The sequence below is a fragment of the Watersipora subatra genome, chromosome 7 (assembly GCF_963576615.1).
Source record: "Watersipora subatra chromosome 7, tzWatSuba1.1, whole genome shotgun sequence".
In the NCBI taxonomy this organism is placed as follows: Eukaryota; Metazoa; Bryozoa; class Gymnolaemata; order Cheilostomatida; family Watersiporidae; genus Watersipora; species Watersipora subatra.
The window spans coordinates 40,475,160-40,494,002 of NC_088714.1; the positions used below are offsets into that span (position 1 = coordinate 40,475,160).

Genomic DNA, 18,843 nt, shown 5'->3' on the forward strand with positions numbered 1-18,843 from the left:
CAACAAACAGCAATAATGAAAGGAAAATATTATATGTTTATATCTCTCCCCCTGCAATAGGAGAAATGCAATATTGGCCAATATTAGAAGTAAAGTGCACTGATATTATTAGAATAACCAATAATATTAATATAGTAATAATAGAAAACCAATGCACAATTTTGTTTACAATTCCAAACGTCATAGCTAACAATATCAAGAAGTTGTGATATTTATAGATTTTTAGAAAATCTACTTAAAAATGTGTTTGGTCATGACAAACAGCAATAATGAAAAGAAAAGATTATATGTTTATATCTCTCCCCTGCAATAGGAGAAATGCAATATTAGAAGTAAAATGCACTGATATTATTAGAATAACCAATATTATTAAAATAGTAATGCAGTAATAATAGAAAACCAATGCACAATTTTGTTTACATTTCAAAACGTCATAGCTAACAATATCAAGAAGTTGTGATATTTATATAAATTTTTAGAAAATCTATTTAACAAAACTATTTAGAAAAAATAATAACAGTAACATATTACTCATCATCGATGTTGTTAGCGTGACTATTACACTTCAATAGTCATCCAAACTTATAATTAAATATTGTAATAATATCATAAGAATCGTTAGAAAAAATATCAGCGTCATTTCCTTTACTTTCACTGCTTTGGACATCAGTTAGAACACCAAAGTACTCAAAAGTTTCCAAAATGTTAGTTACTTTGAAATCGGCAAAAATGAAACAATTTCTGTACTTCTACGATAATTACAGAAACATTCGGCAATTCGACAATGCTATAGACTGATGAAATGTGCACAATATTTTTTCGTGAAATGCGCACGACTAAATAATTCTATTCTCTGTCGCTCGGCATTTCGTTTGCCGGTCTTAATTTTAATAAAAGTAAGGCTTGGCCAGTTTTAATAAAGATTTTCGGCCAAATTAATCTGTCCATTTGTGTATAATCCGATCAGATGGGTAAGGTTTAGGAATATGTTGACAATTTTCAAAAACTTGGTAACATATTCAAATAGGCTTATATGAGTTTTGTATCGTTATTATACTTTAACGACTCTACACAAAATAGTTCAATTCGTTGATGAGATTTCAATACATGGGTTTGCGACGTTGTTGATGAATAATTTTCTTAAGTTGTGTGCACATGCATTTATCATAAAAACTCTCAAACATTCGCTCTGCTCGTTTGGTCGTGGGATTATATAGAACAGCTAAAGACCAACATATTTCACCATAAAAAAACTATATATGTAAAATATACAAGCATTTGTTAGCCTAATAGCTTGTTAATATTGCAAACTTTCCCCGGCAAAACACCTGTCATTGTGCAATAGCAAAACAATGGTCATTGCCACCATATTTATCAATCAAGGTCATATTCAAGAGGAATACCTGTTATAATACTAAAGGATTATTTGGTATCCTTTCATTATCAAAGGAACTTGTGATAATGTTTTACTGATAATAAATATACCTGTAGCCATCTGAGATACAAGAGTTTCTTTTGCCTCTTTTGGAGATATGGTTGTATCTGCTGAAGACCTGGCAGCTGCAATGCAAAATGAAGGCTCATTAACTTCATGAAACTTGTCATTCATTAATTCACCTCAAGGATGGATTCTACACTAGATACAAGTGAGAAGAATAAGAGGGAAAAGTTGTCTATACTAACTAAGCAGGAGATTAGCAGGAGATTAGCAGGAGATTAGCAGGAGATTATCCATAAGTATGAAGGTTTAAGAAAGTTATGTGATGTTGCTAGACTATATGGCCATTCTCTTTCGACCATTTAAACAATTGTCAAACGGAAAAATGTCTCCAATGTAATGAACCCTGTGAAGGGCATCTCCAGGATGTCCAACCGAAGGTCCAGTCTAAATGATGAAATGGAAAGGCTTCACCTGAGTTAGATGAGGGAGGAAATAGTAGGAGACTCTATAACTGAGGCTGTCATCTGCGAAAAAGCAACTGCCATATTTGACTACTTTTCCAAGGCGGAGAGTAATGAAGGCAGTCCGGGAGAACAAGATTTCATAACTTCGCAAAGATGGTTCGATAAATTTCAAAAGAGGGCTGGCATCCTATCGATTGTGAAGCATGGTGAAGCATCGAGTTCTGGCAAACAGGCGGCTGAGAAATTCATTAAAGGTTGACTTGCAACAACATTCACATTACAGTTATTTGATATCAAAAGATTCACCATGTCTTGCTCTGTTGTGTTGCAGGTGCCAAATATGTGGGAATGTGATTACAAGCTCTTAAAAGCTCAAAAACGAACAGAAAATCGCAGCCCCACGAGACCACCATAGTTTGGATTCTCTTTCCAAAATGGCTCAAATGTGACGTAATTGTGAAAAATGGTTTCTGTTTAAACTTTCATGCAGCCTTATTCGTCGAAATATTTTCACAAATATACTTCACGCATTCGATAAAACCATGTGTATTGTTCTTACGCGTCTGTTTTATCATCATTGTAAATGCTGTCACTTTTAGTAGTGATATCTTATAACTTGCCGTAAAAATTCATTTAATTTTTTAGCCTTACCTCGAAGGAGTACATATCATTGTCTGAGCCTGTTGGGTCACATGTGATAATCGAAAAGTGCTGCAAAAATTATTTGCGAAGTATTGGGTCACATGATCAGATTACGACTTGCCAATTAGACCAGGCCAAAACAAAACTGTAAAGTAGTGAGCATCTACTGTATATGTGATACGGGGTCTTCGGTAAAACCCGAAGTGTTTGTCATAAACTAGTGCTACGATTAAGCTTTATATTGAGCTTTTTATTGGCCTTTCAATTAACGTGAGAACATCCGTGACAAGACAATGAATAAATTTCGTGGCTACGTCAGAGAAATAAAGAGATTCCAGTCTACGGCGGCTTTTCGTTTTTGAGCTTTTAAGAGCTTGTAATCACTTTTCCACACATTTGGCACCTACAACACAACAGAGTGAGACATGGTGAATTTTTTGATGCCAAATAATTGTGAATTTTGTTGCAAGTCAACCTTTAAGGAATTTGACCAAATAAACAAAGAACAAGGCTAATATTCCTGAGCAGGTGTTTAACTGCTTTGAAAGAAGATGCCTCGCCAAACCTACAATTCTGTCGAAGAAAAAAGTCTTTCAGGACACGAGCCAATGAAAGATCGCCTCCTCCTTGCTTTTGGTTGCCAGCGGTGATTGCACCGTGAATCACTTTGGATTTACCATTTCAAGAATTCTCGAACCTTCAGCCTACAAGAAAACTAAACAGCAGCTTGAAGTGATGTGTAGTTGAAGTCTAAAGCCGTGGTCACACGGGCACCGAACCGAACTAAATGACGCAAAACGACGTCGTTTTCAGCTCTAAAAAGTTCGGCTGAGGACATTTCTGGCCGAAACGAACTATTTCGGTACTGCTCGAAATTTCATGCCGAACCCTTGCTCTTATTGGCTGGTTAAAATTCTAGAATTCTAGCGAGCACGCGTCACATTTCTTCTTACGTGCGTGTGAGTAAAGTTAAAAAAGAAATGGGACGATACTTTTATTTCGTTAAATAAACAACATGAAGCAATTTACGACAAGGTTCACCCGGACTTGTGATTGGGTTGCATAAATGTAAGATGTTGCACTTAAGTTTTGCATAAATGTAGGGGAATGGTTGTGATTTTCTTTCGTGTAGAATATAAGTAATGTGTCATATTCATCCTGATGAACTATCGTTGACTGATTTATTTATGTAAAACCACAGTACTATGATAAAGACTGTTTTTGTTTGTTATGTACTCAGCATAGAAAAACATTCATATGTTAATAAAAAAAATATAATTATGTTGATGGGAAGGGTTAGCAAAATATTTGTATCGAGTGATTTATTTTGAGCAGCCGAACGATCTTCTGATAAATCTGCTGTGTAATTATAATTTATAATTGCTCCTCAAAGTTTTTTTGTTTACAATAGAAATATTTAACTCAAATACATAACAACTACTAATGAAACCGTGTCCTGTCTCTATACGTATGGTATCTAGGAAGCGAAGTTACTTCGGTGGCCGTGTGACATGTGCCACGAACCGAACCAGCCTCCGAACCGAACCGATCCTACGTCGGTTCGGTGCTCGTGTGACCACGCCTTAAGGCTTGGGTTATCCGGCAGTTACTTGACGAATGGGTCAATATGGTGTTTCGCTCTGCAGTTAATTAAATTACCTCCCAGATAACGGCCTAACGGCCAACCTCTCAAATGTCTTCTCATCCTGGATAATGACCTTACTCACCTACCTAGCCTACAAGAAGATATCATTAAAGAGTTCTCATTCGTGGAGGTGTTTTACCTTCATCCCAATACAACACTTCTCCTACGTATGAACCAACAAGTAATTTCCCACTTTAAAAAATTGTAATCCGAATATCTACTCAAGTGGCGTTTTGACATCACGGACAGCACCCAACACTCTTCATGAGCTTTGAAAGAGTTACTTTGACATTGTCAAGTGATCTCTCAAAGCTGCGTGGAGGAAGTTGTGGCCTACCGCTACTGTTTTTCGTAACCGCAAAAGATACGATGAAGCTTTTATCAATGATTCTCTTCCTAGGAAGAGACAATTGTGTCCTTTTAAAAGGCTATGTGGTTGGGCGTAATGAAATTGGATGCAGATGAGTTGATTGAGGGACATCAAGAGAAGTTGGGCACAGAAGAACTTCAAGAGTTGTCTGCAATACAGCAAATGGTTGAAAAAGATCGTAACGAAAATGATGCAGGTATGATCACCTTAGCTCCATCGATAATTAAAGAAATGCTGCAAACTTTTGATATGTCAGACTTTGTAGTCAAATATCATTCTGACAAACTTCACTCAATGGGTGCCATAAAAATTGTTAAGACACCTGTGTGATGCATTTTAGAAAAATTTTAGAAAGTTTTCAAAAACAAGCTACAAGTTGTATTTTCATCTTCTGTTTGTGTTGTTAAAGTTTTTTTGTACACAAAAATCACATGATTTTATATTTAAGCCAATAATATTTCCACCATTTTAACTTATGTGTACTAAATACACGTCTCTGATTTAAGTTTTCGTATTTCTATCATTGTTTTTACATCAATTTTAGACCAATCATAACTAGAGCAAATTATATAATGGATGAATCAGCCAATAAACTAAACGCCTGTGGACAAATTGTCGTTGGACAGATCGGATTTAGACCAGTCGGTATTAAACAAATCATCGTTAGACCAATCGTACCGAATCCTATGTTTCTTCCCATCAAAACCATAAACAAGCAAGACTAATTATAGAAGTTTTATTCTCATGTAACGCAACACAACGAAGCAAAATTTGATTTAAAGATTTTTTTTACAAACTAGTGTATAACTTACAGATTAAACCTAATTTAAAATTTGTAGTTGGGTGACAACGCTTCAGAGTTTTTATTTGATACAATCGATGCTAGTCTCAATCACCAGCAATCAGTGATGATCAAACTGAGCACTGGACCATCTATCCATGTTTCAATGTAGTTGTTATCTATACATGTACATGTGTAGGTATAGTTGTGTTTTAACACAGTCATTCAAAGTAAATTAGTATTTTACCTGCTACTGGGGCCTTCCCTTTAGTACTTTGCTGTGATCTACCGACTTCTGAAAACAAAACAATAAATATTAAATAATTCAATAATTTAATAAATAATAATACAAAAACTAAATCAGCAAATACCCAGTGAACAGATCGGCACAATCAGAAATTATTCATGACATTGTTTGCCTCTGAATGCAGCTAAAATAACCATTGCATTGAGGATGAAGATACTTTGGTGAAATATCCTATCTCGGCGGTATTACTCAAGAACAAAAGCAAGCGCTATTGGCAACTGCTAGGGTTTGGACCATTGCTAAATCCCATTTTGATTGGTTTTGATATTATCTACGCTGGACATCGCTGCCAGTCATAAAAACACACTCCTATTCGATAAACATCAATCAATGTTGCTAATTTCTGATTGGTGGCAAGAGAAAACTAGACATTAGCTAAAGCTTTTTTAATAATAACTTTCTCCCAGTCTGTCTGTCTGTCACTCAGACTGTCCACGTGTTTGTCTTTCATTTAGACTGTCCGCCTGTTTTTCAGTCATTCAGACTGTCCTCCTGTCTGTCGGTCACTAAGACTGTCCAGCTGTCTGTCTGTCATTCAGACTGTCCACCTGTCTGTCTGTGATTCAGATCGTCCACCTGTCTGTCTGTCACTCAGACTGTCCACCTGTCTGTCATTCAGACTGACCACCTGTCGGTCTGTCATTCAGACTGTCCGCCTGTCTGTCAGTCATTCAGACTGTTCTCCTGTCTGTCGGTCACTAAGACTGTCCAGCTGTCTGTCTGTCATTCAGACTGTCCACCTGTCTGTTTGTCACTGAGACTGTCCAGCTGTCTGTCTGTCATTCAGACTGTTCATCTGTCTGTCTGTAATTCAGACCGTCCACCTGTCTGTCAGTCACTCAGACTGTCCACCTGTTTGTCTGTCATTCAGACTGTCCACCTGTCTGTCTGTCACTCAAATTGTCCACCTGTCTGTCTGTTTGTCATTTTTATTCAATTCTCTTTCCATTTGGCGACAAATAGATTATTTTGATCGTTTAATTTTAATAAAGACTTTATATACACCAAAAATAGCTAACTTCATATATTTCAACTACTATCCAATAAAATAGGGAATGTGTGTATAAATTTTTAGTGGCATCGGCAATTATCATTGCCGTACGTGTGTGTGAGTGTGTCCATGTGTGCATGTGTAAGTTTTAGTCAGCTAACCTGAACTTGTAGTGAGAAGTAGAAAAGAGCAGGATAAATATAGACAAAACTGATGGGAGTGAAATGTGAAGTTGTCTGCCCCATCAGCAGCGCCTTGTGCAAAGTATACACTTTATTATAGCATAATATATTGATTACACTCGAGACACACCAAGGCAAGCCTATTACTGTGTGATTGCAACAAGAAAATATAATAAGTGCTCACAAATCTAACCATAAATTTGAATTGGATATTGAAGCAAACACGATTTATTATTATGTTGTATTTGTGTAATGTCTCTATTTTCTGATAGTCGTTGTTGTTGCTTTGACTGGTTCCAGATTAATAAATCACAGATTTTTGTTGGGCGTACGTGTCTGTTAATCCACATAAAAACTCTATGTTTCCACATTACTTTTGGCTGATTTTATCCAAACTTCACATACATATGCTCTGTGCCTTTCGGCAAGTCTCTACAAATATGTGGTTTCAATCTGGTTTCTGAGAACTGACCTTTTATTAAATGCATCTCATCGAAAAATCCAACAAAAACTCAGGCATCGCCGAGCTTACTGACGCGAATTGAAATGCTGTTCTTCATATTTTTCATTGATGTCTAATTGCTGTTTAGGAAAGCGGATATAAACAATAAACACAATATAAGTTTGATCTTCATATAGCATTTTGAGAATATGAAGGTGTCATATAAATCGTTGTGCATTATGCAGTAGCTGTACCAGTAGCTGTGGAAGTCATAATGGATAGCGCTACAACTCCATAAAGGTTACCAATCATTATAATTACCGAGAAGTTGTCCTTTCTTAGTACAGACCTGACAAGGCCAGTTTTAACCTATTCGCGGGCGAATTTTCAAAACTAAATTAGACTCCCATGGGCGAATTAATTTTCCAAAAAATCAATTTGTTTTAAAAGGTTCATACACTTTTCTGTGTGTTATTATGTGTATATATCTATGTTTAAAGGTGCATATGTATACATGTATATGTCCATAGGCATATATATGTATATATTATAAACAAATAAAAATGTATAACATAAAATATATGCTTTTCATAATAATTGTCTATTTACGAATGATATTTTCGAAAGCATTCTTCTTTACAAAGGCCCACATTACAGTCTTTGCACCATGTACTTATTCGTGTAACAAAGAGCTCCCACAAAGATGTACTTCCTGGATTGACAGGCTCAAAAAACTTTTCAAAATACTCTACTGGAGTAAATACTGGGCCTGTCACTGCTATAAACTGCTGAATTGTAAGAGATTTATCTCTGTTCATGTTGGTTATATTCTTCCAGGCACTGGCATCACTCCTACTCACATCCTCATCATTACTGCTACCAGCTTTTTCATCACTGTCACTTCCAGATGTAAAGTCATTCCAATCACAATCCAAACCTGATTCACTGTCATCTCTTGCTACTAAATCTAAAAAGTCACTGTCAGCTCTGAATCTCTTAGTAATTTCGGTACTAGTACTTGCTTTATTAGAATAATCTCGGGAGGTTCTTTTAGAAGTCGCCATGGCGGTAAACTAAAGTCAAACTCTCGAAAAATTCGGTAAATAAAAGCTAAAACCGAACCAAGAAAAATAAAAGTTGATAAATTATTTAGAACAATTTTCTAATTTTTTTTGAAAGTTTATTTATTCATCACTGCTAAAAATGATCGTTTTTTTAAACCTTGAAGTCAATTTGTGAGGCTAACCGAAACTACTATATCGTAGCTTGCTATTGGTAAAAAAGTAAACAAAAAACGGCATTTAGCTAACCAGAAACTGCAATAATGAAATACGTTACCGAAACGACTAAAACGTCGCACTGCCCATTAGCAGCCGTATCGCAAAGCGACAAAAACGTCGCTATGCCCGCAAAAGGGTTAATTCAGTTAAATAATCTAATTTTGTTTGTTATTTAATCATATTGTAACATATCAATTTTAGTATGTTAGGTGAGCATAGAATTCTTATAGAAAAATAATTACTCTCTAATAGTCTAAAACTATCGATGCAATGTTTAAAAATCGTTCAACTCAAACACATGTAACACAAAGGTAAGAATTTGAAAAGATCTACACCTACGATCGGTAAGGAGTTGCAAGAAATTTATTATTGTTTGCTATCCTTCGATACAATAGTAGTCACAAACCAACCACATCTTACAGATTACAATTACAAATATTCACTCACCAACCACAGCTCATTACAAGTATTCACTAACCAATCACAGCTCATTACAAGTATTCACTAACCAATAACAGCTTATTACAAGTATTCACTAACCAATCAAAGCTTATTACAAGTATTCACTAACCAATCACAGCTTATTACAAGTATTCATTAACCAATCACAGCTTTAAAGTCTTAAAAACATCGCCATCACTGACCAGTAGGATTTCGGGTGCGTCCTTCACTCGCAGCTGGTTGTTCACTAAGAAGTTCAGAAGATTGAGATGGAAGTCTCTTTTGAATGAGCTGGTTGTAAATGTTCTCATCTTGAGACAAAAACACGCAGAAGACAATTCTGCCTGCCTGTAATAAAAAACTGTCATTTGTCACTGCTGATTAGTTTTGGTGATCTTCGGCTGAATAAGGAACTTCGTTTAAAACACAGAGTGTTCACCAAGCTTTACAAACTAAAAAAATTAAATCGTAGCCATAAGTTTTATTATATATATTGGGGATAGCTTAATGTTTATCTTTGTGTAGATTGTCTTTCAGTGAACTTTTTGGGGTCATTAACCCGAGCTGTCTTAGTTTTGTTCTAAATAGTATAAACAACATGTTTAGCAAATCTTTACATTCTTTTTCAACGTTGGACTTCATAACTTTACAAAAATTTGATTGTGTTAAAACATCTCTTATATGGTATATATGGGAAGTTGTCTGTCTTCAGATTTACCTCGCACATCAGGCTTGCGTAAAGGGTAAATGTATGATGTTCAAATTCCAACCACATTTTTAGAAAATTCAAAGTTTTTGCAATAATTGGGTTACATGATGGGACATGAGCATTATGTTCCAGAGACCTCCTGGAGGTACGCCTACCTCTATGATGTAGCATACTAAAATTTGGCTTGAGACCGTCATAAATACTAAATGCTTGTAAAATAACTAAACAAATACACTAACAAATTATTGATCAAGTTTTATAGAATGCTTCGGATATATTAACCCTAAATCATGAATAGAAACCTGAGTTGAAAACAGACTGTTCACCGGTTTACAAACTAAAAATATTAAATTAATGACGCTAATCTTTAAGGTACGATTATAATCTATATAAATCTTTAAATTTGTCATCGTCATTCGGTGTCTATCCAGCCATAACAATTATAATCTAGAAATGAAAAATCTGTATGGCAAAAGATTTGATCTCAGAACCTCCATTCAAAAGGCGACAAGCTAAACCATGAAGCTATGCGAAACGCAATGGATCCGTCGGTTGACATGAGTCATTATCTCGGTTAAACTATGCATTGTGACTCTGCAATACATGCAACGTCGCTACAGCTTGCTCTCACAGCTGTTATTAGCAAGTTTAGCAATATGGATAATAGCTTACTCATTTAGCCAATAGCAACTATATTTCCTGCCACTGTTTATAAGCAGTTTTTTAATACCCTCGCAATGCCGGGAATTCTGCTAATCTTTACCATAATAAGAGGCATGTTCATCCATCTGTCCGAAACCACAGTTGGAGGTTGGCAAAAAAGATTACACTGTGTGGGATTTGAACTCCCTCGATAAATTCCAATATGTTAGTATTGATCTCATCTACTCTTCTACCTCTACCCCAAGAAACTTATAGTCATTCTAACTGCTGGGGTCATTGAAAGCATTGTGTAGATGACAAGACCAAGTTTACACTTATCGATGCAATGCTCATTAGATGTTGCCAGTTAGTGACAGATACGTGCACGAGTTGGATTATAAGGGCTTGTCACAATGCTACAGTATAGCTACATTCTTAGAATTAGGTCCTATCTAGCTGTCTACTACCGCTAACCAGCCTCCTTGATACACTACTTGATGTTTCCTATGAGAGCTGAGAAACAATTTGTCTATTTTAGCCCAGGCATGAGAATGGGATAATTCCCAACACACAGCAACTGGTATTATAAGCAAACTTGTAATATTAGAAGGTAGATTCACTAAGGACTATCTTTAATGGAACTTACAAACTGTGGGTGGGCGCTGAGCCAATTCAAAACCGTTGTAAAGGCCACATCTGCTGCTGCATCATTTGGATAGCCTGCAACCCATAGAAGACAGTAGTAGCATGTCAATAATAACAGTGATGATAACAATAAAAGGTTAGTTCAGTCTAAAAACGGATCGGCGGGTGTGAGAAGGGCAGACAAGCCCAAACACAAAGGGTTACTCCAAAAGATCAACAGAGAATCACGGTGTGGCAAATACTCAAATATCTTTAGCAAAACTTTAATTGAAGAAATGCAACACTCCAAACAGCAGACCAGATGACTAAGTTTTTACCATTTGGTCTGCGAAATGAAAACAGCCGCTAATACTCACAAGTCTCCATGGCTGCTCATATGAACTACTCTCTACAGTCACTCATACCACCTACTCTCTACAGTCCCTCATATCACCTACTGTCTACAGCCGCTCATACCACCTGCTCTCTACAGTCCCTCATACCACCTACTCTCTACAGTCACTCATACCACCTACTCTCTACAGTCACTCTACCACCTACTCTTTACAGTCACTCATACCACCTACTCTCTACAGTCCCTCATATCACCTACTGTCTATAGTCACTCATATCACTTACTCTCTACAGTCATTCATACCACCTACTCTCTACAGTCACTCATATCACCTACTCTCTACAGTCACTGATTCTACCTGCTCTCTATAGTCACTCATACCACCTATTCTCTACAGTCACTCATACCACCTACTCTCTACAGTCACTCATACCACCTACTCTCTACAGTCACTCATACCACCTATTCTCTACAGTCACTCATACCACCTACTGTCTACAGCCGCTCATACCACCTGCTCTCTACAGTCCCTCATACCACCTACTCTCTACAGTCACTCGTACCACCTACTCTCTACAGTCACTCATACCACCTACTCTCTACAGTCACTCATACCACCTACTTTCTACAGCCACTCATACCACCTACTCTCTACAGCCACTCATACCACCTACTCTCTACAGTGGGGGTCCTCCCATGTTTTGTGACGATTCTGACGATCCGACGACAGGGATATTTAAAAAGTGACAGACGAGACGACCATTTATCAATGTAGGTGATGAGGTGACGATGATTGTGTAAGTAGGATTACTAAAGGTACGGCGACACGTAACGAATTTTTCATTGGTTCTGAGTTCTGGCCGAAATCACAGAAAACGCAGAATTAATCGGTCGAAATTCACAGAATTATTTGAGCCGTGCATGCCCACCGAGTTCGTTGACGAAACGCTTTTAACAGATTACTGTAAACAAATTACTAGCGAGCAAGATTCTAGCAGCTTTAGCAATTAGTATAGCCCAAGACATGTATCGTGACACACAATAAAAGTATGAAAGCAATTCAACATAGAACACACGATGTAACTGTTTAAGTTGCGCTATTCTTGGTGAGCGAGCACGACTCTAGCAAAATAATTTTAAAATTTATGTAGTCCGAGAACATAATGCGACACGCAAGAAATATATTACGGAAATTCACCATAGTAAATACGATGCAATCGATTTGGTTGCGCTAAAGATGGCAACATTTTCTACCACAAAACTTTTGCTGCTAAAAAGGAAATACAATTAAAAAATAAACAATTTGTAGCTATAGCGTCCAAACAATAAATACATACAATAACGCAATCTAAGCAGTTGCATCGTGTGTACTATGTTGAATTGCACTTATACTTTTATTGTGTGTTATTATACGTCTCTTGGACTATACTAATTGCAAAAGCTGCTGGAATCGTGCTTGCTAGCACGATTCTAGCAGCGCAGAATAATTCTGTGTGTTTCAATCATTTCGTGATTTCGGTTAGAATCAACGAAAAATTTGTTACGTGTAGCCATACTTTTACTAACTTATTATTTGTCCATAAATCAACACGTTCAACCGAAACTTCACTAGTTTTGGTTTGAAGCATCTGGTCCAGCATTTATAGACTGCCAAATAATTAAAGTAAACAGCAATGAAATGCCATGACATTGACAGCAAATCCGTTTCCAAGTCTGTGACTGACAGTGATTATTAAAGACAATCTCGGTCTATTTTCAGTACAAGAAATGTAGCCCTAAAAGCCTGAGACGGCTGTCACTCTTCGCGGAGTAATCAGCAATGCTCCAAAACATTACTAATAAGTTTGTGAAGGTCGCTGGTTGAGCCATGCTTTTGGTTAGCAGAAGTTCAAACTGAGCAAGTTTCAGGGTTTTAACGCAATCCAGTGCCACCAGAATGGATATTTGTATTAAAATAACGAATGTAAAAAAGAGGTTGTTTTGGTTACCAACTTGAAAAAGGTGACAGTGATTTTAAAAGTGACGACAGTGATTTTAAAAGTGACGACAGTGATTTTAAAAGTGACTATTCTGACGACAACTTTGTGTGGTAGGACCCCCTACAGCCACTCATACCACCTACTCTCTATAGTCACTCATACCACTTCCTCTCTATAGTCACTCATACCACTTCCTCTCTACAGTCACTCATATGACCTACTCTCTACAGTCACTTATACCACCTGCTCTCTACAGTCTCTTGTACCACCTGCTCTCTACAGTCCTTCGTACCACCTAATCTCTACAGTCACTCATACCACTTACTCTCTACAGTCACTCATACCACCTATTCTCTACAGTCACTCATACCACCTACTCTCTACAGTCACTCATACCACCTACTCTCTACAGTCACTCATATCCCCTACTCTCTGGTCACTCATACCACCTACTCTCTACAGTCACTTATACCACCTACTATCTACAGTCACTCAGACCACCTACTCTCTACAGCCACTCATACCACCTACTCTCTACAGTAACTCATACCACCAACTTTCTACAGTCACTCATACCATCTACTCTCTACAGTCACTCATACCACCTACTCTCTACAGTCACTCATACCACCTACTCTCTACAGCCACTAATACCACCTACTCTCTACAGTCACTCATACCACCTATTCTCTACAGTCACTCATACCACCTACTATCTACAGTCACTCATACCACCTACTCTCTACAGTCACTTATACCACCTGCTCTCTACAGTCCCTTGTACCACCTGCTCTCTACAGTCCTTCGTACCACCTAATCTCTACAGTCACTCATACCACTTCCTCTCTACAGTCACTCATATGACCTACTCTCTACAGTCACTTATACCACCTGCTTTCTACAGTCCCTTGTACCACCTGCTCTCTACAGTCCTTCGTACCACCTAATCTCTACAGTCACTCATACCACTTACTCTCTACAGTCACTCATACCACCTACTCTCTACAGTCCCTCATATCAACTACTGTTTACAGCCGCTCATACCACCTACTCTCTACAGTCACTCATACCACCTACTCTCTACAGTCACTCATACCACCAACTTTCTACAGTCACTCATACCATCTACTCTCTACAGTCACTCATACCACCTACTCTCTACAGTCACTCATACCACCTACTCTCTACAGTCACTCATACCACCAACTTTCTACAGTCACTCATACCATCTACTCTCTACAGTCACTCATACCACCTACTCTCTACAGTCACTCATACCACCTACTCTCTACAGCCACTCATACCACCTACTCTCTACAGTAACTCATACCACCAACTTTCTACAGTCACTCATACCATCTACTCTCTACAGTCACTCATACCACCTACTCTCTACAGTCACTCATACCACCTACTCTCTACAGTCACTCATACCTCCCTACTCCCTACAGTCACTCATACCACCTACTCTCTACAGTCACTCATATCACCTACTCTCTATAGTCACTCATACCACCTACTCTCTACAGTCCCTCATATCACCTACTGTCTACAGCCGCTCATACCACCTGCTCTCTACAGTCCCTCATACCACCTACTCTCTACAGTCACTCATACCACCTACTCTCTACAGCCACTAATACCACCTACTCTCTACAGTCACTCATACCACCTATTCTCTACAGTCACTCATACCACCTACTATCTACAGTCACTCATACCACCTACTCTCTACAGTCACTCATACCACCTGCTCTCTACAGTCACTCATATCACCTACTCTCTACAGTCACTCATACCACCTACTCTCTACAGTCACTCATACCACCTACTCTCTACAGCCACTCATACCACCTACTCTCTACAGTCACTCATACCACATACTCTCTACAGTCACTCATACCACCTACTCTCTACAGCCACTCATACCACCTACTCTCTACAATCACTCTTGCCACTCATACCACCCATTTTCTACAGCAAATAGCAATCTACACTTGTGACAGATTTTTCAATACATGTGGTCTTAGTTTCTCAGCATTCTCCTGTAGTTTCTTAACAGTTGGTGACACAGTAAACTATTGATAAGCAAATCCTTCTCCCAATAATCCCTTTTTCTTTTTCTGATACCATATTCGCAAAATCCCGTAACACTTTTTAAAACTTGGGCATTCTTCACTTACCAAATATTCCAGTAGCAATGCATGGAAATGCAACAGTCCGCAGGTCATAATCCTTCACTAGTCGAAGGACCGACTCATAACAACTTCGTAGCTTTGCCTCAGATTTGTCACGAGGACCAACAGTGTGTATAATGTCTAAAGTTGATTAGTAAAAAAGATGTAATGGGAGTTACAAATGGGTTATACACAAAATCCTGCTTCCATTGAACTAATAAAACTAACAATGAAAGTGTACATAAGCAGAATATTTTAAAGTGAAATTCTATGTATGGGTAGTACATATTCTAGAGGGGCAGTTACTAGAGTGGACAACTCTGCGTTATGATGCTATTTTGAAAACGTTTATTCGAGACATTCACCTATTGAAGATGTAGAGTGTAATAGGACCTTGTAGTGCAAGGATGCCAGTGCGAAAGGCAAAGTGCAAAAGATTTCCTCTATTTATTACAGAGAAATGTAGGAGGCTGCACTCTCCAGAAACAATCGGCATTGTAGGTAATTATCAGCGAGTACAGTCCATTGTGTTCGAAACAAAAATTCAATATGATCGGTTGTTGAACTTTAAAAATAGCTGACAACTTCAGAGTGATTATAAGTATAGTATAGTATTATCTTTCGTATTCCCTACTCATATGCAATATGCGATTGGCTAGAAAAAGGAATTTCCTACTAGTAGGTGATATGCGATTGGATAGAAAAAGTGCTTCATAGTCCAGTGGCATACATTTCAAAATTGTAGGAGAAATGCAAGTTTTAGCTGTGATTTGGTAACACGATAACCGAGTTTGGTTCATTGACAAGGAATAAACATATGCATATGTTTATGTATGCATATATAAACATGTATATACATGCATATACATTTATATATATGTATACATATATACATGTATATACTTGTGTATAAATTTATATACATGTATATACATTTATGTACATGTATATACATGTATACATATATACATGTATATACTTATATATACATGTATATACATGTACAGTCAAACATGGATAACTCGAACTTCAAGGGACCAAGCAAAAGTGTTCGAATTATCAGAGCATTCAAGTTATCAGAGCACTGTCACAAGTCCATATATTTACTTATTTATTAGTAGATACATGTACATATACAAACTATAATATAAATCAAAAGCACAAATGGCTTGTTTCAAATTAAATGCTTCTAATGTAAAGTTTAAAACGTTTTCATGAAAAAGTATAGAGATTTTTCTATCACTTGAGATTGGTTTGTTGTTTGAGGTGATGTTATTGCCAGGACGTTTTTCAGATTGACATTGGCAAAACTTGATCGTTGTTGAAATGCTCAAAAGAAAAGACATTTTTTTCTTTTGGGGTTTTACCCACGATCAATTTTGCCGTTTTTTCTTGAAGTTTATGCAGATTACCTTACTTTACCTGGGATTCGTTAAGAGCAACACTCCGAGGCAGTTCAATTAGAAGTTTTACGAGGTTTTACGGTACATTCTATATCACTCACGCTTTTTTAATAGATACTTATTGAATGTACACACGTATTCTGTGTTTAGGTCAAACGATGAATAGTTTTTTGTAGCTCAGACAACGTATACTTTTAATTACAACACTTTTTAAGACGTTTTAAACATTCAACATTCCGATGTTGATTCAACACGGAATCAACGTCGGAAAACTATTCATCACGGGCTAGCCGAGTCACGCACTCAAGGATTTTCGCCACGCACATACAAAACAACATGCGATTTTTGTTTTGTATGTGCGTGGCGAAAATTCTTGCGCGCGTGACCCGGCTAGCCCGTGCTATTCATCGTATAGCAGTATAAATCAAATTTCACCAAACCTTTAGAAAAGTCGTTGACAAAAATATTTTGCCGATGGTGGTAATAACGACGCTTATGAATTACGAAAAGATGAAGTTTACCTCTATGGCTTTGAATAAAGTGATTTTCTAAAGCGATAACAACCGTTTCGGTAGCCGTTGGGCAAAAAAACAGTTCGAATTAACAGTGTTGAGTTCGAGTTATCTATAGCAATTTATCATTACGTGGGAACGGACCAAAGGAAATGTTCGAATTAACCATGTGTTCGAGCTATCCGTGGACGAGTTATCCATGTTTGACTGTATATGCATTTAGATACTTGTATATACTTGTATACAATTTTACAAAACTATAATGAGTCGGGAAAATTTATACGTTAGAAGTTACTTCAGATGTTAAATCAAATCTTTGCTCAAACTTTACACCATTTGTTGATACATTTATATTTTGAGGTGATCGATAGTCGAGGTTATACTACATGCAATCACTCAATTTATTACCTACTAGCTGAAGTTCTAAGCTGACACAAATCAGAAGATACTGGAGAACAGAGGCAGCAGAGTAACTTAAAACAGTTGTAGCTGATTTTCTTACATTTAGCAGGTAGTTTGTAGCCACCCGTTATCTTAGCCTCGCCAGCCTCGCAGCCGTCCTTGTAAAGGTCAATACTTTCTCTTAGAAGAAAAGGTCCAGCCGCTGTGTGTATTGCGCCATCAACTATATGAAATATAAAACTTCGGTTGTTTTACCTTATAACACTGAGAAAATGTAACATCTAGTCTCTCAGAAATCAAATTGCTGTCTGTCACATAACGTGGAAAGATTTAAACACAGTTCTGCCTCAACAGGTATTCATTGAAGCACTTCAACTTCTTAGCCGAATACAAATATCCTAATTAAACAAATAATAGACATATAATTATTGTTTATATTTGCTGCATTGCTCAATAAGAGAGTTCATGCCTGCAGATTGGGAGGTTAAACTGAATTTTGGTTCTGAGGCTGAATCATTAAATTAAACCTCCCTGCTGCCAGCTAATAATGCATCAACTATAGGCTAGGGGGTAGGTAAAGCACAAGTAGCACCAAATGACTGACAGTTCAGTCAACTCTGAAAATACAAGCATCTAGTCAGGTTTGATACAAATCTATGGAGGGAGTGAGTAGCTCTTGAAACTTACCACGTGTCACTCAGCGGGCTCAATTAACCTCAAATCACTAAATTTGTAATTGAACAGTGCTTTAAACTGACAGCATTTAACCATTTGTTTTCAGCTTCAGGTATGTCTTAAAAAAATATTTAAAGATGTTCGTTCATGTTTTTTCATAATTTCTGGTTTTATTTTTTAAGAAAGTTTTACCTTTTTCCTGTTTTAATCACTACTACCATGCATAAATCTTTTTATCAGTGATAAGGTTTTAAAACCAAAGAAGAGATAAAGTAATGTTAATAATAATAATAATACTAATGTAGCAATGCTAGGACCAGACTGAACCAGAAGAACTGTGTACACATGTACTGATTGACAAAACTGCAATGTTTCGAGA

The 18,843-nt window shown here is 37.2% G+C and overlaps 1 protein-coding gene across 4 annotated transcripts in view; it reads right to left on the reverse strand.

Moving 5' to 3' along the window:
- The window catches only part of LOC137399954 (ADP-ribose glycohydrolase MACROD2-like), a 56,942-nt gene that overhangs the window by 19,100 nt on the left and 18,999 nt on the right, over window positions 1–18,843 (reverse strand). For all 4 annotated transcript variants that reach the window (XM_068086228.1, XM_068086227.1, XM_068086229.1 and 1 more), the window contains exons 7-12: window positions 17,890–18,012; window positions 15,479–15,613; window positions 10,984–11,057; window positions 9,190–9,334; window positions 5,591–5,638; window positions 1,486–1,560 (exon numbers count right to left, since the gene is read on the reverse strand). In XM_068086228.1, the coding sequence (XP_067942329.1) occupies window positions 1,486–1,560; window positions 5,591–5,638; window positions 9,190–9,334; window positions 10,984–11,057; window positions 15,479–15,613; window positions 17,890–18,012 (600 nt within the window). The remainder of the gene's footprint in view (window positions 1–1,485; window positions 1,561–5,590; window positions 5,639–9,189; window positions 9,335–10,983; window positions 11,058–15,478; window positions 15,614–17,889; window positions 18,013–18,843) is intronic.